This window comes from Ciconia boyciana, chromosome 4 (assembly GCF_034638445.1).
Source record: "Ciconia boyciana chromosome 4, ASM3463844v1, whole genome shotgun sequence".
NCBI classification, from domain to species: domain Eukaryota; kingdom Metazoa; phylum Chordata; class Aves; order Ciconiiformes; family Ciconiidae; genus Ciconia; species Ciconia boyciana.
In genome coordinates, this window is record NC_132937.1 from 1,958,542 (window position 1) to 1,984,931 (window position 26,390).

A 26,390-nucleotide genomic window follows, 5' to 3' on the forward strand; every position below is an offset into this window, starting at 1 on the left:
TACATGGAGCTTTGAGAGACACCCTTCTCTCCCCAGCCTTGTGTGTGAGAGCAAAGGCTGGTCACAATGACAAGGATATGGTGGCAAGCTGGTTGTGATGGCATACCTATTGCCAGTTTTTATACCACATGGAAGATTCATAAATGAACCTGTCATGAAAAATGCAAAGCATGTGCTTTTCTGGAAAACAGATGCTTTTGTGGGAGTACTCTCCATACCTGCCTAGACATAGACATTACAAAGATAAGACTGAGAGGAAATAATTTTGTCCATAACCTGAATGTGTCTAGGATTTCATTCCCAGCCTTAAACTTCTACCAATTAAAATCTTTTGAATGTAGAAAAGAAAATAATGTATAACAATTCTGGCTTTACTGGAAAGCTTGTCACATAGACTAGGACTAACCTGCTTTAAAGTGAACACCCTGAGGGCTTGAAAGATATTTTTTTTTAGATTACATTCTAGAATAATTCATTTTAAAAACAGGGACATTCAAAGTGAAGACAGAACATAGATAATAGGGTTTTATAAATAAACATTTCCTCACCCACTGCATTATCTTGCAGACAGGTTCTTCCTTTAGGGCTTGGTCTCAATCCAGCAACCCTGATCTATAGGAAAATTCTGTCACCTCTGAGATCTGGCTGCATCTGGATTCAGGTTCTCCCTGCTCCTCTTAGAAGACTCCCAGGCTGTTCTGTTGCTTGCTCACCCTGTGCTAAACTCTATCATCTGCCTCATCCTGGAAGCTTCTTTTTCCCCCACTGCCCCAGCAGGCTTGGTTGATCCCAAGAGAAGCTACTGCCCTCTCTCCAGTCAGTTCCACTGACCCAGTATAATCTAGCACCCTTGAAACAGAACAGAAAATATGGTACATAATAAACTACAAACAAACAGTTCAATATCCTTAGTCTAAGATATACATCTATACATACAAATAAAACTCTTACATGCTGAGGGAATATTCTTTCTAGAGATGAAAACTCTTTCAGCAAATACATACATGTTGTACTTCACACAGTGGTACCTGACACTTCAGTTTTCTTTGCAGAGGTGGAAAACAAGTTAAAAGATTAAATGAGAGCATGTACAAAAAAAATATGAAAAGACACTGGAGGAATGAGAACAGCCTCCCAAACCAGAGGTTGCTCACCCCGGAAAACATACATTATAAAACAAGTGGTACTGGTTTTGGCTGGGATGGAGTTAATTTTCTTCATAGTAGCTTGTATGGTGCTATGTTTTGGATTTGTAACCAAAACATTGTTGATAAGACAACAGTGTTGTAGCTATTGCTGAACAGTGCTTGCACAGTGTCTAGGCTTTCTCTCTCCCCTTTCCCCCCACTCCCCAGCGAGCAGGCTGGGGGTGGGCAAGGGGTTGGAAGGGGACATAGCTGGGACAGCTGACCCAAACTGACCAAAGGAATATTCCATACCATATGACATTGTGCTCAGCAATAAAAGCTGCAGGGAAGAAGGAGGAAGGGGGGACGGTCGGAGTTATGGCATTTGTCTTCTCAAGTAACCGTTACGTGTGATGAAGCCCTGCTTTCCTGGAAATGGCTGGACATCTGCCTGCTGATGGGAAGTAGTGAATGAATTCCTTATTTTGCTTTGCTTGTGCATGCAGCTTTTGCTTTCCCTATGAAACTGTCTTTATCTCAGCCCACGAGTTTTCTCACTTTTACCCTTCTGATTCTCTCCCCCATCCCACTGTAGGGGGGAGTGAGTGAGCAGTTTTGTGGTGATTAGCTGCCTCCCAGGGTTAAACCACAACACAGGCCTTCCTTTGCTGACTGTGGGCTATTCTTTCCCTCCATGTGGGCCACATGGAGTCCTTTTGTATCCCTGCAAGGCCTCCATTAGTGGAGGGAAAGGAGCAACTGGTGTTAAAGTAGAATGGTGTCTTCTGCAAGTGTTATGAAGCAGTGGATAGCTGCAAATGCTGTCAGACCTGGAATGGACACCAACATGGTGATACCAGGATGCTTAAACTGTCCAACCAGGTGTTTCCCTGTTAGTCAGGGAAAGCACCTGACCCTACTCCCATCCCAAGCCTACTGACTGCAGAAGCAGGTCAGACTTGTGTGGTATGATCAGTACAAAAGGTTTGATTTGTTGTTCTGCTCCAGCTGCAGTGATCAAGTGCACAGCTGCCTGACAGGGACCTCCAAACAACAACCATCACATCATTTGCATACCTTATTATCCCTTTTCCCATTTCTTGGCCCTCCTTTTCACTACCCCAGTCTCCTCCTAAATAATGATTTTTTTCCCCATTGGTCGCAGTTTTGCTTCATCCATACGCCAATTTGGTATTTCTTATACCATTACCTAGGTCATCTTGGCCATACATGGTATTACTGATGCAGTTACCTAGGCATTGCTGGCCTTGGAAGACTCCGCTCCCCAAAAGGTCCCCATCACCGCCCTTCAGTTAGCTGTGAAGCTTGGCCATCTCTCGCATCACTCCCTGTGAAATCCAGCCATCCCTCACAGCACTGTCTGTAACTTCTGTCAGCTTCTCACTCTGTTATCTGTCACATCCAGTAATTTCTCATGTCATGTCTGGTAGTTTCTCATGATCTGTTCAGTTAGTTAAACATCAGTCAGTGGCCTGCAGCCTTAACACCTTCTAGGTAGAACGGTTTGGAGATGAGTGGGGTAAGGAAAATGTGAGACTTAAAGGCCTCCAGTTTTGTATTTTGAGGTCTTCCAGTCTGAGTGCTGGAGTACTGTAGCTGTTAAGGGATGTTAAGAGAGAGAGTGGCTACTTTCTCCAGCAGCTCCAGTCCAGGCCCCTCCTGCCCAGATGCTGGAGCCCAGCCTGGTGCATCCAGGGACCCGGAGTCTCTGCCCAAGATGAGGGTTGTGGCTGCCGCTTTCCCATTTGCAGGTTCAACCAGTAGTGAAGCAGACACACACACGTGCGGGACACTGACATGGCTGGCTACAAAGACTGCTGCAGACAAGGCACTGCCTTCAACAGCACCTACATATAGGACTCACATAAAGCACAAACACAGACAGCCAGGTCCCCTTCCTCCTCTTTGTCTGGCAGAGACAGAGGTCACTAGTGAAGGCACACACACGACACTCTAGATTCACATACACATTTGTGGATCACCTGAGTACCAGCATGGCCCCTCTGTCCATCTGGTACCACTGCCCAGATCCCAGGCCCTCTGACCTGCTTCACAGGTCCCCTACTCGCTGGCTGGTCCAGCTTGATGCTTGCTAGCAAATACGCAGCACTCGCACGCTTGTCCCACAGTCTCCCCACACTTGCAAGTTCCCCCAGATACCAGCACAGACCCTCTGCCCACCTGATACCCCTGCCCAGATCCCAGGCCCACCTGCTTACCGGCTAGTCCAGTTTGAAGTTTGCTAGTGAATGACACGCACACCCCCAATGCACACCCAGTTTGGAGAAGATACAGACACTCGGACCCCCCAGCAGATGGCACCAGGCACACAGGCTGCGACCCGTAGTCCCACTCTAGCTGCTTGCGCTGAGCCCCTTACTCATGCTGGTTTCCCCCAGTAACTGCTTTTTGGGACATACACTGTTCCCACCCCAGTGGCTGGCCGCCAAGACCCCCACCTGCTCCAGTAGCTGGCACTGAGAACCCCACTTGCTCCAGTAGCTGACACCACAGGCCCAGGGCACCTACACCCCCGGTCTGATTCTAGTAGCTGGCACCAAATCTACTCACACACACACACAGAGGTCTCACCAGTAGCTGGCACCTAGTCCTTGCAGCACACATACACACGGGCTAGAGTGTGAGATTATGCAGGGAGATAGTTAAGAAAAGATTTAATAAGAAGATAGGACAGACTGCAGTGATCAGGCACAGGGCTCAGCCAGAAAAGTGTACCGACCAGCCCCATTTTACAGGCAACTGGCCCCTTTTATACTCCTTTCTGTCTACCCCCACTTTGTCCTTCCCCAATTCCCTTCCCCTGCACATTCCCTCATCAGTTGACATAGTCCCACTGGCCCCCTCCAACATCCTGGACCTTCAGGTTTGCATCCTTATCAGTTGCAAAGTCCTGGTTTGCCTGCCATTTCTTGATAGCCCAGTGTGACTGACCAGGTTTGTTCTCATCACCACCTGTCATTTGTTGGTCAGGTTTGTCTCTGTATGTTCTTGTTTATGGGTTTTTTGACCAGATACCCTTAAAGGAGCAGACACTCTCCTTCCACATACTCTTAAAGTAGATATAATTGTAGAGGACTGTTATTTATTTCATTTTTTAAAGATATTTCTCTGATCATTTTGGAAAAGCAGAGATAATTGAAGAACAGATGTAATTTTTGAATTGAAAGAATTTTGAAAGTTTAACTTGTTTTACCAACTATACTGGTCACTTACGGTTGTGCACTTCCTTCCATGTGGACAATTAAAACAGGCTAATATAACTTCCTTCTCTCCTTGCCTTCATTAAGACAAGAATTATTGTTTTCAATTGAATGGGAATATCAAGAGTGACTCCTATCTGTCTTATAGCCCATATAAACTGTTTACTAGTTGCCTACTCTTGCACAAATACCAAAGTGAGTTTTTAGTCATACTGTCATCAACTGATAGAAAAAAAATCCCCTTTTGTCCAAACAGGCACAAGCTGGTGAGATAGCCAAGTTGCAGGATGACAACTGGACAAACATTAAAGGTGAAAGTTTTCATACCCATCAATATTATATCTAAAACTGGTTTGTTTTATATAAAACTGGGCTTAAAGCCCAGTGTTGATATCCATTCACTGAATTTTCAATCCAACAGAAAAGGACATTCAATAGAGGGAATCAGAACTGAACCGCTACCACGCCCTGGAAATAAGTCACTAAGACGTGAATAGAGAGAGCGTTGCGACAAGACTGCTCCCCGTGCATGCTGGGAACTATAGTCCGCGAATAGCCTAGGGACCATTCATAGTTTTGCGCACGGCCCAGGACGCGGCTGAGGGCCAGTGTGTTTTGGGAGTTGCAGTTTTGGGTGGATCGCAGTGTTTGTCGGGAACTGTAGTCTAGTGAGGTAATCGCAGCATGACCGACTCGTAGCCTGTTACTGGGTCTCCTCCCTTTGATTCCCCACCCCCGAACAACTAAGAGGGTGGGGTTTCCGGGGGTGGGTTTTTGTCGGTTCAAAATTCTCCGGATGTGGACATTAGTTTGGAATTTTCCAGAAAGGTTGAGTTGTAAGTTCTAGATTTTGTGTAGTGCGGTTTGATTCTTTCCTTCGATGAGGGGGTTGCTGTGTCCGTATGTTGGGATTAATTGCTTAGTGTTCTTGTAGGTCTGTCGCCATGGTGAAGGAGACCCTGTATTATGATGTGCTGGGGGTGAAGCCCAGTGCCTCTGCTGAGGAGCTGAAGAAGGCGTACCGTAAGCTGGCCTTAAAATATCACCCTGATAAGAACCCCAATGAGGGTGAGAAGGTTAGTGTTGAGGGAGCGGGAGCTGGACCGAAGCTGCTGAGGGGTTGGGGGGGAGTCACCCCTGATTTTTGCCTAGGGGCTGACTGGAGCGAGGGGCTTGAATGGGGAGATTATAAAGACCCTTCCAGATATTGTTGCTGCTTTTGGAGGGGAGAGGTTTGGTTTGGGGGGACCCTATTGTCTGTGCGGAGGGAAGTGTTCTCTTGCCAGGGGCCTGGTTGGAGTGGGGAGGGGTCTAATGGTAAACTGAGGGACCCTGTGGGGGAGGTTGGTAGGAATGAGAGCCCCTAGTGGAGAGAGGGGTTCTGGCTGGACCTGACTGGGGGGGGAATGGGCACTTGAGGGAGGATTGTCAGGTTGGGGGTGGGGGGAATGGCCTCCTGGGGGAGCTGCTGCTTAAGGATTGCGGTCTGAGGCTTAATGTGCATCTTTCACAGTTCAAACAGATTTCCCAAGCCTATGAGATACTGTCTGACCAGAGGAAGAGAGATCTGTATGATAAAGGTGGTGAGCAGGCCGTCAAAGAGGGTGGCTCCAGTAGTAGTTTTGGGTCACCCATGGACATATTTGACTTGTTCTTTGGAGGTGGTGGGAGGATGCAAAGGGAGAGACGAGGTAATGGTCCTACTTCTGATGCTGCCCTAGACTTAAAAGTATGACCATTGTACGTCAAAGTGCTGAAGTTTGCCTCGGGTGAATAGTGTGGCTTGCAAGACTGCATCAAGGCTATTAAAATGATCTTATAGCTGTATTCTGGAAACCATACAAAACTGTTGTTAGCCTTTAAAGCCTAAAATGAGTAGGGAAAGGGGTGTCTGTGTAATGAGAAGGGTACTCATTTATACACTGGTAGTTTAGATCTCTGAGTTGTCTTATGTTAATTTAATACCTAGCTAGACTCTGCATTTGGAAAGCCTTTATCTAAGGATAAGCCTAGCTTTCAATAAAATAGGACAGGACTTTGGATGGTAAAGTATCTTACTTGGTAACTAAAGTACCACAAGTGTACTGTCAAAATCTGAGTTTTTAAATCATTTCTAGCTGAAAGACTTTAGTTAAAAGTAACAACATAGAAATAAAGTGAACAAAGCAGTTTTTGTTTATTAGATCTCCTTGTTCTTCTGTACTGTCCAGTGGAATTGGGTTAAAGCTGCAGTAAAGCTAAAATGCCAATCCAAATTGAAGTTCAGACCAATAGTATCAGCAAAGATGTCAATATTAATTTAAAAACTGTGTTTAAGAGTAGTGCTGACTATATCACTTCTTAGTTCATATGCAGTGCTGGTAAATGAAAGAAAAGAAGGTCTTATATCAAAATGTCATATAACTTCATGTAGCAAAACATTTTCAGTAAGCAAGAACTTGTTAGCCTTACCATGGATTTGATTAGAACTTTACTTGGCAAAAACAGTTCCTGATTGTAAAAATTCAGTTGCCCAACTGTTTTGGGAAACTTCCGGGGGGAAGGGGGCGTAGGGGTGGTGGTAGTATTTCATTGGCTGTAGAAACTATCTCCTACTTCCCTGTAGTTATGCAAACATACCTGTCTATTTTCACCCTTTAGACAAAGTTAAAATCTTAAACCTAAATCTCACTGTATTTTGTTGTTATTATTATCGCTTATACTTTCATGGAGGAGTCTTCTGGCTCCTTCTGAAAAAGATTACTAAGAAAGCAATGATAATTGTTACATAATTGTAAGATTAAATAGGAAAAAGCTATTGATAACAGCAGAAGTAGATAAATAGGAAGTGTTAAAGCTTTTAAAGACTTATTCTAATGCGATTTGAACATAGTAACATGGGAAACTTATAATTTTGGGTTCAAGCTATCAAATTTGAATAAATATACTCTCCCCTCCCTCCCCTTCCCTTATAGGCAAAAATGTTGTTCATCAGTTGTCGATAAGCTTAGAAGATCTGTATAATGGTGCAACAAGAAAGCTGGCTTTGCAAAAGAATGTGATCTGTGACAAATGTGAAGGTAACTTCAACACTAAAACTAGACATTAGTTATTTCTGAAGCTCCAAATGTATTTTGACCTTCTAGTTTCTTCTGGAAATATAACTGTTTGATTCTCACTCTGTCGTCAGGTCGTGGTGGTAGGAAGGGTGCAATAGAATGCTGTCCTAATTGCAGAGGCACAGGCATGCAAATCAGAATTCACCAGATTGGTCCAGGAATGGTGCAACAGATTCAGTCTGTATGTATGGAGTGTCAGGGGCATGGGGAGCGTATCAGCCCCAAGGACCGGTGCAAGAGCTGCACTGGCAGAAAAATTGTTAGAGAGAAGAAGATTCTAGAAGTTCACATTGACAAAGGTAAAGGTTTTACTAACTTGGAGTATTATATTTAAATAGATTGTCATTGGGGTTGGTGGTTTGTGGGGGTTTTTTAGCACTAAAATAGAAGCTTCAGCAAATGCATGGTGTTGATCACTTGTTATAATGAGTAACACTGTTGGATATGCATTCAGTACAATAGCCTGTTCCTACTCTTTAAAGGTAGACTTGCCTTTAAGCAAGAGTGATTACTTGTGTATTAGTGCCCACTTACTATATACATTACTGTTAATCCCAAAGCTTGTAATGATGTAAGTAGTGAACTAATCTCCATAAGAGCAGGTTCAGAAACAAAAATGCTGACCAGTTAATTGGATTGATAAAAAGCGAATACATCACTTAGCTTATTAAGCAAGTTTAAGTATTATCTTGACATTTTGGAGGCCCTACAGAATCTGATCACTTTTATGGCATTTTACTGCGAAGGGGAGGACCAGGTCTCCTGAAGTGTGAAGACATTGCTAAACCTATAATGCTTAGAATTCATTTTGTTATGTCACCCTGATGACATTGCACAGTACAGATGTTCTGGTCTGTGTCATTTATGTCTGGCAAAACTTAATACAGAATTTAAATCCCCAGAATTATAAGGGAATGTGAGGCTATTTAGCAACAAACACTTTTCTTCAGAGTAGGCTGCTCAAAAGTAGGTGGGAGTGGTCTTTGGAGGAGTTGGAGTTGAAAGATAAAATGCATTGGCAAGCATGTGGCTTACAATAGACTTGTACCTAACAGTAATCAGTAACTGTTTTACATCTCTACTTAAGCGTGCTTTATGTAATGTCTCATCTTTTAGAGGAGGAATATGATAGTAACACTAAACTTGAAGCTTGGCAAGAGTATATCACTGATATTTTTAAACACTGTTTTAAAAGTTACTGAAAAGAGCAAAAATTTGACTATTGTAGTCATCTTGGTTTTCTACCAGGTAGCATGAGGCTGCTAGAATTAATAGTGCAATAACCCTTCTGTAGGTGAAGTTGCTTTCCTGAGTGACAGTCATGCTCCTAGGAAGAGTGCTTCCTAAACTGAAGGCATTGAGATCTTTTTTTCTCAAGTAGTTCAGCCACAGACTTAAGAGACTTATCAACTTCTTAAAGCAAGCTTTGTGTGCAGTGTTTCTTCTATGCCTCTTCTGTAGTGGTTATGCATATGATAGAAGCCATCTTAATATTTCCCTCAAGGATTTTTATCTTGGCAGGTGACTAATTTCTACTAGAATGGGATTTCATGCTTATGAAACATAGCTCAAGTTGGCAGTACTAACATGTTTTGGAAAGATGAGTTGGTAAGATACTTGCTTCAAGCAAAGGTCCTAATGTTGCAATCTCAAGGTTCAGTAATATCCTAGTACAAGCTAGTGCCTAATAAAATATTTCACATTGTTACATTTGAGAGGAAAGGAAAAAAAAAAAAAAGGCTGAAATATGTGGTCTCTGCAATAGGAATGAAGGATGGTCAGAAAATAACATTCCATGGTGAAGGGGACCAAGAGCCAGGACTAGAGCCAGGGGACATAATTATCGTCTTGGATCAAAAAGATCACCCTACACTTACAAGGTAAACTCCATGAGTCTTTATGCATGCTCCTGAGATGCTTCTGGCTTTTTTTAGTAACTGGAAATGTTGTCAGATAGGACTATATGTCTAGAGCTCACTTGTGAGTTGGTTTGGGCTGTCAGATATTGACATATTTATAGAAGTACTGGTAGAACTAGTCAAAGCAGTTGGTGCTCTAAACATACAAGGTTTGTGGTTATATGGTTTATTTTTTGGGTTGTTTGGAGTGAGTTTTTCTTTCTTTCTCTGGGGGTGGGAGAGAAAGTAAGACAAACCGAAGGGAGTTATGGATATTGGGAATTCACAAACTTCTAAGGAGTACCAATGTTGGAAAATAATTGTTTCTTGATAGCTGTGAATATCTGTAGCAGTTGTCTTACTAATTCCTTGTTCTTGCCTCCTTCTGTGAAAGTCTTCCAGTACCAAACTCTGATCTAGCATAGGCAACTGCTTGTTATGTAGTTTCTTCTGCCTTGAAGCCAAGCTTCCGTGCTTGTGCTATTTCTCAGGATCCTGTTTATGTCCACCTTATGGTCAGAAGTGTGCATCCTATATGCATAATATCAAGGTGATCTGCCTCCTATGTGTATTCCTTGCCTGAATGCATTGGGTAACATGAGGAATGGAGAGGACTGATAATTTGCAGAAGTGAAACTGAACCGGGTAGTGTCAACTATGTTAGTCAAGTACTTCACATTGCCTAACAATGTTGCTTTGTGTTAAAGTCCATTGTTTCAAGTTACTTTGTGGAATGAGTCTCTCGTGTAGTAGCTTCTCTTCTGGAAAAAGCAGCACTTTGGCCACCTCTAGAAGATGAGCAGTAGGTACCAAGTGCAACTAACTGCTGATCAGAGCATTCATGAGGGGAACGATGAATTTGGGAAGCCATTGGTCTCTTAACTTGGGAGCACTTAGTCTAACAGCTCATTTTGTCCCTGTAAGTAAGAATGACAGGTCAAAGGCTTTAGTGTAGCCTGTAGTCAATCCAATCAGCAGTCTTGTATGGTGCTTAGCTCCAGAAACTGGTGCTAAAACTTTGTGCTGAGGCAGGACAGATGGAATACTACTGTTAGCAGCTTCCAGCATTGAGCTCACAGATTAAAGAATCGGAACCTTCATGGCATTTGGCAGGCTAGTGATGAGCAATTTTTTCTACCCAGCTTCCAGTGAAACCAGGTGTTGAATCAGTTGTGTCAAAGGGTCTGTCTGGTCCATGCATTTATTATGTTACCTGGGACTTGAAGTTCTGACTGTACTGGAGTACTGATGTCCATCCCCCTGCACTAGCTTCAGCTTTAATGTCCTTAGATGTTCCTTGATATCAGTAGTTTTGTGGGGTTATGCTGAGGTAATACCACTTCTGGGGCAGGTGGAATATACCTCCTGTCCCTTCAGGGTCTAAAACTTTCCAGGCAAGTCTCTTTCCAGACACCTTTAAATTCAGCCTTTTTAACAGGTCCAGGTCCTTTTAAGAGGTTTGAGGTGCCCTTAAACTAAATAACTCCTGAACATCCCAGCACATGCAGACATAATTTGTGCTGACTTTAATGTAATTTCTTTAATTTCCAGTTCTGACATAACTGGATGTGTTGTCATCCTCGTAGATGACGTTGGCGGGGAAGCGCCTTGCCGATGATCTTTCCGAAGACAGTAGTGGCGCCACCGGACCGGGCGGCCCGCGCCCCAATAATCTCGTCAGCCACGACAACGCCCGTTGTCGCCCCCGCGCTTCCTCCACTCGGCCAGGCCCTCCGCGGCGCCCATTGGGCCGCCAGATCGCCGCCGGCCGATCCCGCGTCCCGATTGGCTGTCTCGTCTGTCGTTTTCGCTTGTCCTCGCCCCCTTGGCGGGTCCGCCCTCGTCGACCTGGTGCTTACCGGGGCTCGGGGCGCTTGCGTGCCCTCGGGGCGCGGAGGGATCCGACCTGGGGGTGGAGGGAGAAGACGTTGGGCGAGTCCGCGGAGGGACCTGTGCCGTGTAGTGCTGCGACCCTGTGGGCGGGCAACGAGGTCTCGGAAGAGGCTGTTGTAGCTACAAGTACTATTTCTTGTTATTTGTTACCGCATCAAGTCCACCCCAAACGTGCTTGTGGCTTTTTGGTGCTGCTCCCTCCAGGCAAATGACTGCTTTGGCCAGGCCAGGCCAGGCCAGGCCAGGCCTTAACTTTTCAGAACATCTCGTAGAACCGACAGAAGTTGCTCTAAATTGGTCCCTGAAAGCCCCGCTTCAATTGCAGACGCTTCTAAGCTGCACGCCTCCTCCTGGGAGAAAATAAAATACAAGGCGTGCCTTCGGCACTGGTGGCTTGAGGGCTGGAGGGCAGATCAAGATAGGCTTTGCGCTAAGCTGGGTAGGAGGCTTTTAGGAAAATAGGCAGTGCCCCCAAAGCTGCCCAAGGGCGGTCTGTGGTGCCCTGCACCCCGGGGATAGTGGGCAATTCGATCGGTCTACACAGCTGTATTGTAACATACGTAAACCCTGCTTTCCTCTATATCGGGCTAAGGATATCCTTAGCCTTCTTTGCGGCAAGGGCACACTGTCGGCTCACGTTCAACTTTGGTGTCCACCAGGAGCCCCCCCACGTCCTTTTCTGCAAAGCTGCTTTCCAGCCGGTCCGCCTCCAGCATATACTGGTGCATGGGGTTGTTCCTCCCCAGGTGCAGGACTTGGCACTTCCCCTTGCTGAACCGCACGAGGCTCCTGCCTGCCCATTTCTCCAGCCTGTCGAGGTCCCTCTGGATGGCAGCACAACCCTCTGGTGTATCAGCCACTCCTCCCAGTTTTGTATCATCAGCAAACTCGCCGAGGGTACAGTCTGTCTACCCATCATCCAGATCATTAATCAGGACGTTGAACAGGATCGGACCCAGTATTGACCCCGGGGTACACCGCTAGTGACTGGCCTCCAACTAGACTTCATGCCACCGATCACCACCCTCTGGGCCCAGCTGTTCAGCCAGTTTTCAACCCACCCCACTGTCTGCTCATCCAGCCCATACTTCATCAGCTTCTCTATGAGGATCTTACGGGAGACGGTGTCAAAAGCCTTCCCGAAGGCTAGGTAGGCAATATCCGCTGCTCTCCCCTCAAAACTCCATCGCCTTCCCCCGCCACGTCTAGTTTAAAGCCCTCCTTGTAAGTCTGTCCAGCTTGTTCGTGAAGATCCTCTTGCCCCATTGCATTTCCATTTGTTGAACTTCATGAGATTCCTCTCTACCCATTTCTCCAGCCTATTGAGGTCCCTCTGAATGACAGCACACCAATCTGATCTCTCGGCCACTCCTTCCAGTTTTGTATCATCTGCAGGCTTGCTAAGGCTGCACTCTTTTCCAGCATCCATGTCATTAATGAAGAGGTTAAACATTACTTTCCCTATTATCGTCCCCTGGGGTACAACACTAGTGACTTTCCCCCAGCTGGACTTTGTACCACTAATCACCACCCTCTGGGCCTGGCCATTCATCCAGTTTTCAGTCCACCTCACTGTCCACTTATCTAGACCGTATTTTTTCAGTTTGTCTATGGTGTTATGGGAGACACTCTCAAAGGGTTTACAAAAGTCGAGGTAAACAGCATCCACTGCTCTCCCCTTGTCCACCAAGCTAGTCACCTAATTTTAGAAAGTTATCAGCTTGGTCAAGCATGATTTCCCCTTCATAAATTCATGCTGAATACTCCTGATCACCTTCTTGTCCTTCATGTGTTTGTAAATGCTTTCTGGGAGGATTTTCTTTATCACCTTCTCAGGGATCAATGTGAGGCTGGCCAGCCTGTACTTCCCTGGGTCCTCCTTCTTGCCCTTTTTGAAGATAGGAGTTGACATTTGCTTTCCTCCAGCCCTCAGGCATCTCTCACAATTGCCATGATCAAAGATAATCGAGAGTGGCCTCGCAGTGACATCAGCCAGCTCCCTCAGCACTCATGGGTATAACCCATCACGCCCCATGGACTTATGCATGTCCAGTTTGCTTTAGTGATTTCTAACCTATTCTTCCTCCACCGAGGGTAAGTCTTCCTTGTTCCAGAGGAACAGGTCCCACTCCAGTGGCTGGCACTCAGACCCCCATACACACAGATGCACAGGCGCAGGGCATTGCCAGACAAGTGTACTAACTAGCCAACTATTTACACACAACTGGCCCTTTTGATCCACTTATCCCAGTATTTCCCACACACATTCCTTCCCAAAATCACCTAAATCCCACCCTTTCCCCCTTTTGGTTCACGCCATAAGCATCCCATAATGTCTCATGCAATCCTGAAATGCTCTTCCTCTGCATCCCATAATGTGTCCCATACCCCTAGGCAGCACCCCCTCAGTCTGAAACATGCTCTGGCATTGACTCATGTTGATGGGTTTCACGCCTGGACAACCGGTTCATGCCTGGACAACGGGGCTGAGGGTCTACTGGGACAGCCCAAGGAGGGCCTTGGACAGGGTGTCCCTTCCTCTGAGTCCTTAATTTGGGTTCCCATCTGCCTTTGTGCCCCTGTGCTCCTCTGGGCTTGTGCGAATGAGCCTTTGATGGGTTTATGGCTCCTGTGATGGGCCTGGGAGTAGCCTGGCAGGCTCCCCCTCCTGCCGTTGTCTATCTGTGCTCCTTTGTGTGTGTGCAGAGGAGTTTTTATAACATAACTAATATATTTGCCATGCAGACCTGTAACTGATTGCCCATTAAATATAGGCCAAGTCTGGTCATAGCTGTAAAGCTAGTGCAGGCTTCTTGATATCAGGTTCTTGACATTAGTGCTTGCACTAACTTAATGGACTTTCAAGATCCAAAATTCACTTTTGATACATTTACTATCAACATGCCATTCGTAATGGATTTGCTAAAAAAAGTCTATTGAAACTCAGGCTAGACGTCCTTTCATTGTTATTTATTCCATGCAAGTAACACTGTTGTCCCAAAACTTGGGGTTTGTTTACCCGGTGTGCAAAATGCCAGTGTACACACAGAGCGGAGGTATTTTATTGCATATTTGCGCCGATATGGGTGCTTGTCTCAAGACAGCACCCCAAGCTTTCAAATTAACAGTTATTTATACACAAAGCATTAACATATTCAACTTCCTAATACATATGCAATCTTCTTCTATTAAATGATTGGTTAAAATCTCTTCGCCCAGCATGTAAATTAGTACGCATGCTTAGTTGTTCTTCTTCAACTTCATCATTTGAGTCGGTGGTATAATTGGGGTAGGTGGTCCGTGAGTTGGTGGTTGCGATCTCCCCCTGCCGGAATTACCTTTCCCTAGTTTCCTACCTTTTCCTACCATATGCATTTCTTGGTGTAATTTCTTTAATACAAATTCCATTGTCCTTTCGGGGATTAGAAGTTGTTTTAAAGGTGTCATCCACCATCCCTGTTCCTTTTTAATACAATCCAGTTGTTCAGCTAATTGATCTTCCTTTTCAGTGTATTGTGGTGGAGTTAGATCTAGATGACGTCCGGGGATTAAAGCTCCTTCCACATTCAACCTTTTCAGGGCTGCTGCTTTTGCAGCTGTATCCGCTTTCCGATTTCCCCTGATTATATCACTGTTCCCTTTTGGTGTGCCCTGCAATGAATTATTGCAACTTTCTTTGGCTGTAATACAGCTCGTAACAATTTCATAATTTCAGTTCCATATTTAACAGGAGTTCCTTGTGAGTTTAAAAGTCCCCTTTCTTTCCAAATTGCCCCGTGAGCATGGGCAACTCCAAAAGCATATTTTGAATCTGTGAAAATATTAGCCTTTTTCCTGGTACTTATTTATAGAGCTCGAGTTACAGCGATCGATTCCGCCTTCTGGGCTGATGTATTATAAGGCAAAGATTTGGCTTCCAAAACATGGTCTCTGGTCACTATTGCATATCCAGCACGTTGCTTTCCTCCGAACATGAAACTGCTTCCATCTGTATATAATTCTAAATCAAAATCAGAAAGAGGAGTATCCTGTAAATCCGGTCGGCTGGAACAAACTTGTTCGATTGTTGTCGGACAATCATGTTGTAATTCCTCTTGTTCTGAGATCGGCAGCAAAGTCGCAGGATTTAAAGTGGCAGATATTGAAAGGGTAACATCATCCTGCTCCAGCAAAACAGCCTGGTATTTAGCCAGTCTGCTGGGAGAAATCCAATGGTGTCCCTTGTTTTCTAGGAGAGAGATCACAGCATGGGGTACAAACACGGTCATGGGTTGTCCCAAGGTCAGTTTCCTGGCCTCTTCAATTAAGATCACTGCTGCAGCAACAGCTCTCAGACAAGCAGGCCATCCTTTACTGACTTCATCTAATTGTTTAGAGAAATACCCCACAGGTCTCTTCCAGCTTCCCAACATTTGAGTTGGGACTCCTAAAGCCACCTGTTGCCTCCTAAAGCCACCTGACGCGATATCCTGCAAGTCCTTAAAAGTTCAGCAAACTAATTGTAGCTTCAAGACATTCACTGCAATTGCTTGAGCCAATTAATAAATCGTCAACATATTGCAACAAGACTATATGTCCATTATTACATTGCCATTGTTCCAATTCTTTTGCCAATACATTAGAAAATAACGTTGGGCTATTTTTGAATCCTTGTGGTAGTACAGTCCAACATAGTTGAGTCTTTTGTCCGGTGGTCGGGCTTTCCCATTCGAAAGCAAAGATGAGCTGACTCTGTTCATCCACCGGAATGCAAAAGAAAGCATCTTTTAAATCTAGAACTGTAAAATACATATTATTTTCAGGGATGGAAGCAAGTAAAGTATATGGGTTTTGGCACCACAGGGTGGACATCGACTGTTCGAGCGTTAATTTCCCGCAAGTCCTGCACCAACCTATATTCTTGAGAATTAGGCTTTCTTACTGGCAAAATGGGAGTATTAAATTCCAATTGACACTCCTGTAATAGCCCATATTCTAAAAAAGAATTAATGAGCGGTTCCAGTCCTTTCTGTGCCTCTAATCTGATAGGGTATTGTTTCTTTCTTACTGGTTGGGCTCCAGATTTCAACTCAGTTTTGATTGGGGTAATGCTTTTTGCTCGTCCCGGTTTCCCTGATGCCCATACCAGTGGTATCACTGCATTCAATACTTCTTCGGGAACATCTGCATTTTCATCCTTTTCGCCTTGAGTCAGCAGACACATTTGTGCTTTCCAGGCGTTTTCTGGGGGAATGTGCAGCTGTACCAAATTTTTGGAAAAAGTTATTTGTGCATTTAATTTGCATAGCAAATCTCACCCCAACAATGGCAAGGGGAGAAATGAGCGAGTTACCATAGCATTTCCAATAGTACACTCCATTGGTTGTAAGAATGACCTTAGAGTCTTTTTCCCGGTGGCACCAATTACACTAGTCTTAATTTTACTTAAAGGTCCTTTACAATCAGTAAGTACCGAGTGAGTTGCTCCACTATCTATTAAAAAATCTATTGTTTCATTCCCCAGCTTTACTGAAACCAGAGGATCGGCTGGGGAAACTGTAATAAATTCCTCCGGCCCCCTTCAGTCCAATCCTATCTCTCTCAATACCTCAGCAGCTGCCTCTGTTCCTCTTTCCTGATTATTCGAAAGGTGTGAGCAATCCTTTTTCCAGTGACCCTCTTGTTTACAATATGCACACTGATTCATTCCTAAAGGAGTATCACTATGACTTTCTCCAGTATTTCCATGATTTCCTCCTCTACCTCGAAATCCTCCTCTAAAATTTCCTCTGCTTCCTCCTCTGCCTCTTCCTTGTCCTTCTGACAAGGCGGCCAACAAGGAAGCCTGCAATTTTGATTTCTTTTGTTTTTCCTTTTCCTCTACTTCATCCCGGTTATTATAAACTTTGTAAGCAATTGATAACAACTGGGATATTGTCATAACATCAGCACCGTCCACTTTCTGTAATTTCTTTCTAATGTCGGGTGCTGCCTGACCAATGGACAACACATTAAGAAGTCTAGAATTGTTCTCATCCTCAGGGTCCAAATTAGTCCACTTCTGAGCTGCTTCACATAATTTTTCATAAAAGAGCGATGGGGGGTTCTTTATCTCCCTGTCGTATTTCATACAGTTTTGCCCAATTCTGTGGTTTCTGGATTCCATGCTGGATTCCATATAGAATAAATTTTTGGTATTCTTTTATTCTCTGTAACCCTCCACCAGTGTTTGGATCCCACCCGGGATCCCCCCTTGGGAGATAGGTATCTATGTTAGGCACTCCTCCATGTTCCTGGGTTACTCCTTCTTTAGCCTTTTCTACAACTGTTCTTCTTTCCTCTGTAGTAAACAAATATTCCAAAAGAGCTTGAATGTCACCCCAATTAGGATTCTGAGTCATCATTACAGTTTTACGAGGCGCAACTAACAACTGAACATCCTCATCATTTTCCTCTGTACCATTCCTTTTTGTTTTACAGCTTGTACAACAAGAATTGCTATCCTTTTTCTTGACCAAATAGATACCATTTTGATATTTAGAATCCACAAGTCCACAATTTTTTCTAACTTCCCAATTGTTTCTTAAGGCAAAGAACAAATCTACATAAGGTATTTCATCCCATTTTTCAGTCCTTTGACAGAATAACATCAATTGTAATATAGTATTGTACTTAATAGATCCATTTCCAGGCCATTTTTCACCATCATCCAATTGATATTGTGGCCACCATTGCTTACAATACCGTTTTAATTTATCCTTTGTCATGGGGTCCCCTCCAAACTTATTCCAATTTTTCAGGATGCATCCTAAGGGAGAACAAGGGGGAGTCTCCTGAGAAGTAGCACTACCCATATCGGTACCGAAAAAGCCTATTTTACTGCCGCGTATCTTTCCGTGAGGTGCCTTACGCAGTATTCTTCTGCTGCGTATCTCTCTTTGATACGCCTTACGCAGTATAAGTATGCTACTTCCCAAAAAAGACTTCTCCCTTTTCCCTTGATCAGAAAATACCTCTTTTCCAATAGCGTTGCACCGTTGTGTCGCCACCGCCCGACTGCAGGAGAGGAGCCGATGGAGTCCCTGATCAACAGGTCGGTGCGTGCTGGAGTCCACTCAGTCCTCTTCCCCGCGTCGGGTATGGCAAGACGAACCGGGCAAGGCTGTCAGCGCAGACCCACCTGGGTCACCAAAATGTTGTCCCAAAAATCGGGGTTTGTTTACCCGGTGTGCAAAATGCCAGTGTACACACAGAGCAGAGGTATTTTATTGCATATTTGCGCCGATATGGGTGCCTGTCTCAAGACAGCACACCAAGCTTTCAAATTAACAGTTATTTATACACACAAAGCATTAATGTATTCAACCTCCTAATACATATGCAGTATTCTTCTATTAAATGATTGGTTAAAATCTCTTTGCCCAGCATGTAAATTAGTACGCATGCTTAGTTGTTCTTCTTCAACTTCATCATTTGAGTCGGTGGTATAATTGGGGTAGGTGGTCCGTGAGTTGGTGGTTGCGATCTCCCCCTGCCGGAATTACCTTTCCCCTAGTTTCCTACCTTTTTGGCAGATCTAAGCAGTTCTTCATGGTTTACTAACTGGGCTAGTAATACATCAGTTACACTTCTGCTTTCGACAGCCACATCCTGCTTATTAGACAAAGGTACATTGTCTAAGTTCCTATGGACATAGGGTAGGACTCTACAATGGATTTCTATAGCAGCATCAATCATTATGTGAATTGTATACTTACATTTGATTATTACAACAGATGCATCCTGGTTTCATCTAGAAGCTCCTTTCAGAGTGACTCAGAGTTGCTTTCTAAAGTTCCTTACCACCAGACCTTAAGAGGGAGCGTAGGAGACTCTGAAGGAGGCAACTGAGGGCGTAGGAGAGATGATTCCCGTACAGACTTCTTTCAATACTGTCTTAAAACCTAGCTGGTTGTTACTGGATATGTTTTGTTGTTTAGTTGGCAGTAGCTGTTCCAGTTACTACCTTATGACAATTTCAAGCCTCTGGCTTTACACTGCTCATAAAACCAAGTCCTATTTTGTTCTTATGTTTCCATTTGGAAGGTTCTTTGAGGATGTTGATACCTAAATATCAAGTTTAACTTCTTGCAACTAACTTGTACCTGCTGTTTCTGCTGGAAATAATTTTTGTGACTGGAACAATTGACCTAGTAATTTCACTGCTACCTTTACACTTAATCATCTCCAGCTGAGCTTGCTGCATATATTAAGGTTTTAGTGTTCAAGTATGTGACCTAGAATTTTGTATTGATAAATCCCCAGTTGGATATCAGCCTTCAAGGCCAACTGGTTAACTAACTTCTTGCTCCATATCTTTGTTTACTGTAGTCCAGATGAGAATACTGTCCCATGAAGAAGAATTAGGCATAGCAGGAGTGAAAGGGTTAACAAGATTGAAGTACTGAGAGTTTGGGTTATGCCTGAGGGAAGGAGGCTGTGTGTCAGGAGCAGGAGTGGATGGGATTGGAGAGAGATAGGCGAGCGCGTGATTTTTTGTTGTGAAGAAAGGAGCTGCAAAGTTGCAAAAGATAGCCAATTGTATTAGCTGAAGGAACGCATGAAGGACGCGTGGACAAGACATATAAACCAATAAGAGTTCTTTCAGTAGCGCATGTGCAAACAATTAGAAAGTATATAAGCCATGTAATAGTTCAATAAAGGGTCTTTGATTTATCCCAGCACCGGAGTCCGTATCTCATTCCCTTCAGTCCCACAGCTATCTTCATTTAAAAAGCATTGCAAAGTGTTTAGCATCTAAGGTACATATGGACATGAAATGAAATACAGGAAATTCCACTTAAGAAAAATCTTTTTTTTACTTGGGGGGTGGTGGCATCAAACACTGGAATGGGTTGCCCAGAAAAGCTGTGGGGTTTCCATCCTTGTAGTTATTCAAAACCCGACTGGACGTGGCCCTGACCAACCTGCTCTAGTTGACCCTGCTTTGAGCCAGGGGGGTTGGACTGGAGACCTCCAAAGGGTCCCTTCCAACCTCACCTATTCCATGATTCTTTGATAATTTATCCAGCTGCATTTAAAAGGCCCCCTTACTTACAACACAGGATTGAGTGTTCTTAAGTGTTCAGGCTGTCCCTTTCTCCATGTTAAAATTTCTCTTTTAAACTGATTGGTGAAGTCAAGAGTTGTTTCTGACTTCTCTTGAAATAAAAGTTTAGTTCTGAGCTCCCTGTGTTTTGTTTTCAGTCTCACTAAAATTACTGTATCTACTTCATCTACAGTAACCTTCAGGTTATTATTTTTAATAGCAGAAAATATTAACTCTTTGTTTGGCTGAAGTGTTTCAAATTAAGATTTCTTTAAGCAGAAATGCTCAAGCTTTCACACTTGCAGTGGTGTTTACTGCAGACTAGGGAGATCCAGGTGATCTATTGAATTGCTAAAATGGCATTGAATGAAATTCTTCAGCAAAGGGTTTTTGAATATACTAAACCACCAAGGAGTGGAAGGGAATATTACATGGATAAATGACTGGCTAAAAAGTAGGAAACCAGGTAAGAATATAATTCCCTCTGATAAAGAAACATGATGGGACCCTGAATGAGTCCTAAAAAGAGCTGCACTGGGGACCTTTAATTTCATTTAAACTCTGAGGTAGTGACTTGTTGATGATACAGAACTTTTTACAGGGTAAGGAAGATGGAAGTTGGTTAGAGTTGCAGAATGATTGCATGATATAATGCAACAAACATGACAATTTAAGTTGAATGTTAAATGTAAAATGAAGTGCATAAACTTAAATACTTGCACAACAGTGGGATCTCAACAGTACCAAAATGTTGGTTGTAACAGATCTATGAATAGATCATCTCAATGCTAAGAAGCAAGTAAAATGTTAGGAATTCGGGGGGGGGGGACGGGACGGACGGACGGACGTGGGACGACGACAACACAACCAATTGCTGTCTATATAAAAATCTGTGGTGCGCCTGCACCTTGAATACTGCATGTAATGCAGATTTTACATTGCAAAGTGTCGTGGGTTGACCCCAGCCAGCAGCCAAGCACCCACAGAGTTGCTTGCTTACTTACCCCCCCCCCAGCATCCCCAGGGAGAGGATAGGAAGAGCAAAAGCAAGAAAACTTGTGGGTCGAGATAAAGACAGTTTAATAGGTGAAAGTAAGTCACAAATCTAAAACACAGCACCACATGGGCTGCTATGAAGAAAGTTAACTCCATCCCAGCCAGACCCAGTACACAAAGATACAGTAGAACTGGAGAATCTTAAAGAAGGGTAATGAGGAAAAGATAGAATAGCTTCTATGTGGAGAGTGATTTTTTTTGAAGTAGATCCTTCCTTAGTAGAAAAGAGGGGAGGAAGGAGGAGGGAAAATTTGTGTAGGAGCAACTGTTGTCTGTCTCTTAGTATCACTTCAGATAGTACAGTTACTATTACCAACAGGAGCAGAGGCAGTGGGCACAAACTGAAGCACAGGAGGTTCTGTCTGAACGTAAGGAAACACTTTTTCACTGTGAGGGTGACCAAGCATTGGAACAGGTTGCCCAGAGAGGTCATGGAATTTCCTTCCTTGGAGATGTTCAAAAGCTGTCTGGACATGGTCCTGGGCAGCCTGCTCCAGATGACTCTGCTTGAGCAGGGGAGCTGGACCAGATGACCTCCAGAGGCTCCTTCCAACCTCAACCGTTCTGTGAGGTTCAGAACTGGAAGTGGTGCTTTGTATGTGGATATGGAAATCTTTGGCATAAGATGCTGTCAATGGTTGATAGCCATCAATAGATTTCATGAAAGGGAGGGAAAAAATAAAACTACACTTCCAGGTTAAAGTCCTTGAGGTGTCCTGATAAGGGCTGGAAGCTGAGTGTATTCTGGGGCAGTGCCTTGCTCTTGTACTCTTCCCTAGGCATCTGCTCTTGAAGTGAGGATATTTAAATTAGTCAAAGATCAGCTTTACCAGATTAGGGTAGCAGCCTGATCTCAGGGAAGTTGGTCTCCCCTAATGATGTAACTAGAAGGAAGAAGAAGGTACAAAATCATATTGGATCCCTAGTGTTGCCCACATCTGAAAGCCAAAAATTATGTTGTAGAAGAATAAAACAGATTGATTAAAAAAGTGTTGCTGCGTCTTGTTTCTTTAGATGATTGTGCTAATATATGACAGTATTGTGCAAATTTTTGTCCAATTTGGACAATGTTAAAGAAAGGATTAATTGTCCCAGCAGCAGAAGTTTGGAGGCTGAGACAAACCTTTTCCCAGAAGGGGGAAAGCATAGTGAAATGCAACTGAATGCTGTTGTGTGTGGTATGGTTTGGGGGGGGGTGGGGGGGTAGCTTTTGAATAACTGTCCTTGAGTAGTAAATGGCTCTTATCACAGGTATTATCCCTGAAGTAGTTGGCTTAGTTAATAGTTAATGTTCTCTATTTTACTGGTCAGGCTTCTTAGTATTAAGATTCCAACTTTATTGTCTTTACCAGATTTAATACCTGAGTTAGGCATGGTCCTTCTCACTCTTCCTATTCCCCCACCCTACGCCTGACTACCATTGCTTGGTTCTACCATAGGCAAGGGGAAGACCTTGTTATGTGCATGGATATACAGCTGGTTGAAGCACTGTGTGGCTTTCAAAAACCTATCACAACACTGGATAATAGAACTATAATTATTACTTCTCATCCTGGTAAGTGTTGGTTTGCTTTGTGCTAAAAATCTGTACATCCAGCAAATGTAAGCTGAAAAGCAAGCAATTAGCATAGGGGAGCAGAAAGGATTGATCCTTAAAATACTACTTCTTTCCCCAGCCCCCAAGTCTTTACAGCAGAGAGCTTTAAACAAATAAGAGTTTTGCTTAGTGGGCAACAGTAACTACATGTTTCTTTGTATGACACAGTAACAAACTTTACTTCATGGATGTGCTGATATCCTGAGGATACTCAAGGTCTCTGAAGATAAATTTTTCAGGCTCGGAACTCATGGAATACTTGACATTCATAGGTATGCTCCCTTTGAGAAGCATACAAAATGGTAGAATATAGCATAGATGTGTACCTGTTCTCCTACACAAAAACTATCAGGCGGTAGGTCCCTATTAGACTACTGGATATCGGTATAGTTGTTGAAACAAAGCTTATAAGGCTGCACAAATGCATACTGAAAGGAACTGAAACCAAAATTGCTTGTTTTGTCTGCCTGGATTTTTTTTTTCTTTTTTTTTTTATTTACATAAGGCCAGACTGTCAAACATGGGGATATTAAGTGTGTGCTGAATGAAGGCATGCCAATATATCGTAGGCCATATGAAAAAGGACGTCTAATCATAGAGTTCAAGGTAAGTGAATCAACTTCTATGGTACAGCTTAACACTGAACATGCAGAACTTCAACCTTAAGTAATAACTCAAGCAAGAAGAGACACTAATCATTAAGTGTCTTGTTTAGTGTGTTTCTTGCAGTGTGGACAGATAACCTAATGCAATGCACAAGGCTATAGACAGAAAGTATCCAATTCTTTCTTGTACTGGTTTTGGCTGGGATAAAGTTAATTTTCTTCATAGTAGCCTGTATGGGGCTAGTTTTGGATTTGTGCTGAAAGTAGTGTTGATAACACACTGTTTTAGCCGTTGCTGAGCAGTGCTTACACAGCATCAAGGCCTTTTCTGCTTCTCACACTGCCCTGCCAGCAAGTAGGCTGGGGGTGCCCAAGGACTTGAGAGGGGACGTGGCCAGGACAGCTGACCCCAACTGACCAAAGGGATATTCCATACCATATGATGTCATGCTCAGCAATAAAAGCTGGGGAAAGAAGGAGGAAGGGGGGACATTCGGAGCTATGGCGTTTGTCTTCCCAAGTAACCGTTACACGTGCTGAGGCCCTGCTTTCCTGGAAATGGCTAAACACCTGCCTGCCGATGGGAAATAGTGAATGAATTCCTTATTTTGCTTTGCTTGTGCACGCAGTTTTTGCTTTGCCTATTAAACTGTCCTTATCTCAACCCACAAATTTTCTCACTTTTACCCTTCTGATTCTCTCCCCCATCCCTCTGAGTGTGGGGGAGTGAGTGAGCGGCTGTGTGCTGCTTAGCTGTTAGCCGGGGTTAAACCGCGACATTTCTAAATAGCTCTTTACTGAAAATATACTGTTGTGCTTTAGCCCCAGTCGGCAACTAAGTACCACACAGCCGCTCGCTCACCCTCCCCCCCCCGGTGGGATGGGGGAGAGAATCGGAAGAGCAAAAGTAAGAAAACTCGTGGGTTGAGATAAGAACAGTTTAATAATTGGAACAACAACAACAATAATAATAAATTGTAATGAGAAGGAAAACAACAAGGGAGTGAGAGAGGAACAAAACCCAAGGGGAAAAAAAAAACCAGTGATACAACTGCTCACCACCTGCTGACCAACACCCCATGGCCAACTCCCCCCAGTTTATATACTGAGCATGACATCATATGGTATGGAATAGCCAGTTTGGATTAGCTATCTTGGCTGTGCCCCCTCCCAGCTTCTTGTGCACCTGGCAGAGCAGGGGAAGCTGAAAAGTCCTTGACCAGTGTAAACACCACTTAGCAACAGCCAAAACATCAGCATATTATCAATATTATTCTCATACTAAAATCCAAAACACAGCTGAAACCACGAAATATACTAAGTACTGAAATAATGTGTTTGGATATCCTGTGAATTTTCATGTTTGACATGTTTTTTGGCCTCCAACACGTCTTGGGAAGAACTGAAATCTAACTGACCTTGTATTGGAGCAAGGGGATCAGCTAGTTAATTGTAATTGCTTAAGAGAGTTTCATTAGTACTGATGGGAGGGGAATCAGGCTAATCTCTAATTGCTGTGTCCCCCTACTCTGGCTTTAGTTGAGGATATCTTATTTTACTCCTTTCAATATGGCCGTCTGGGGCAGAAAAAAGACTGAACTAGTCAAGACAGTGAAGTTGCCAAATATAGTAGAAATGCACTTTTGGCAGATGTGAAAGACTGGCAAGTGACCTATTTCCTTAGCAATGGGTTTTCAAGTTTTCTGTAATTATAAAGCTGATGCTGGCAGATAATTGACCTGTAGTAAGTGAGATAGAAGCCAGTTAAAGTCAAATTCAGTAACTGCAGCTCTTTATTTCAGGTGAACTTCCCAGGTAGTGGCTTCTTCTCCTCAGATAAGTTGTATTTGCTGGAAAAACTGCTACCTGCAAGGCAGGCAGTAGAAGAAACTGAGGAAATGGAACAAGTGGATTTAATGGACTTTGATCCAGCTCAAGACAGAAGACATTGCTGTAATGGAGAAGCCTATGAAGATGATGAGCATCACCCTGGAGGTGGTGTTCAATGTCAGACTTCTTAAAAGGGCCAGTTAATAACCACTGTGATGCCACTTTTATATGCATTGGTAGACAAGTGAAGGACTACAGGTGATTCACCCTTACTTCCTGATATATTTTGTTGTTGTTGTTGCTGTTAAATTCAGCTATAGTTCATTCTAAAAGCATAAAGAAATTAAAGTGGTAATATGAAAACTGACTTTGCAATTTGTATAAAGCTCCAGGATCCAAGTGCAGATCAAGTTGATCACAAACGCTGTCAGACAAGCAGTCTGGAATAGTTTTCTTGACTAAATCTGCAATTCTTGTATCTGTGTTCAAGTGCCTGGTCTTAGACTAAGGTTCTGTAGCATTCTTGATGCTCTGTAGAGCTGCAGTTTACTGAAGGATGCGCAAGTATTTCTAATTCATGTCAAGATATATCTATAGTTTTTGGATTTGCACTGCTGTTTGTCAAATCGGAACTTGCTCTATAATACAAATGTGTAATAAGTGAACCTGACACAAATTTGTTTAATTTTTTTCATGTCCATTAAAATTGTGTGATTTACCAGTTTATTTAAGCATTAATAGTTTCTTGGTCTGCCAGCTTTAGTCCTGATGTAGTGAGCTAGTTGTAAAACTTTTTGTTTCTAACCAGCTGCTACTTAAATACTGTTCTGTGCTATGCTGTGTATAGCCAATGTAGGTTGTTCATGACTAAAATGTGGAATCTGTGTCGACTTACTGCCATGTGAAGCTTGACTTCACCTTCATTATTGAAATCATGTAATCTGTAGTGATGTGTTAAGTAAAGCAGTAGCAGATGT

General features: G+C 43.5%; 1 protein-coding gene across 5 annotated transcripts; it reads left to right on the forward strand.

Moving 5' to 3' along the window:
* The first annotated feature begins 5,063 nt into the window (after window positions 1-5,063).
* On the forward strand, window positions 5,064-26,137 carry LOC140650562 (dnaJ homolog subfamily A member 1-like). 5 transcript variants are annotated; one of them, XM_072859040.1, is made up of 9 exons: window positions 5,064-5,205; window positions 5,304-5,445; window positions 5,883-6,060; window positions 7,324-7,428; window positions 7,539-7,766; window positions 9,233-9,347; window positions 22,821-22,936; window positions 23,484-23,584; window positions 25,386-26,137. In XM_072859040.1, exons 2-9 carry the CDS (start codon window positions 5,314-5,316, stop codon window positions 25,602-25,604), a joined length of 1,194 nt encoding a protein of 397 aa, XP_072715141.1. In that variant the 5' UTR covers window positions 5,064-5,205; window positions 5,304-5,313; the 3' UTR covers window positions 25,605-26,137. The 5 variants fall into 5 exon arrangements, with proteins under 5 accessions (XP_072715141.1, XP_072715142.1, XP_072715143.1 ...); XM_072859041.1 differs by having other exon boundaries at window positions 5,883-5,952; XM_072859042.1 differs by having other exon boundaries at window positions 5,883-5,949.
* Window positions 26,138-26,390: the final 253 nt, after the last annotated feature.

Bases quoted from the DNA above. Each gene is read 5' to 3' on its own strand.
- LOC140650562 (XM_072859040.1), top strand. From the start codon at position 5,314: ATGGTGAAGGAGACCCTGTATTATGATGTGCTGGGGGTGAAGCCCAGT. The intron at 5,446-5,882 runs GTTAGTGTTGAG...CATCTTTCACAG, and splicing joins ACCCCAATGAGGGTGAGAAG to TTCAAACAGATTTCCCAAGC. The intron at 6,061-7,323 runs GTAATGGTCCTA...CTTCCCTTATAG, and splicing joins GATGCAAAGGGAGAGACGAG to GCAAAAATGTTGTTCATCAG.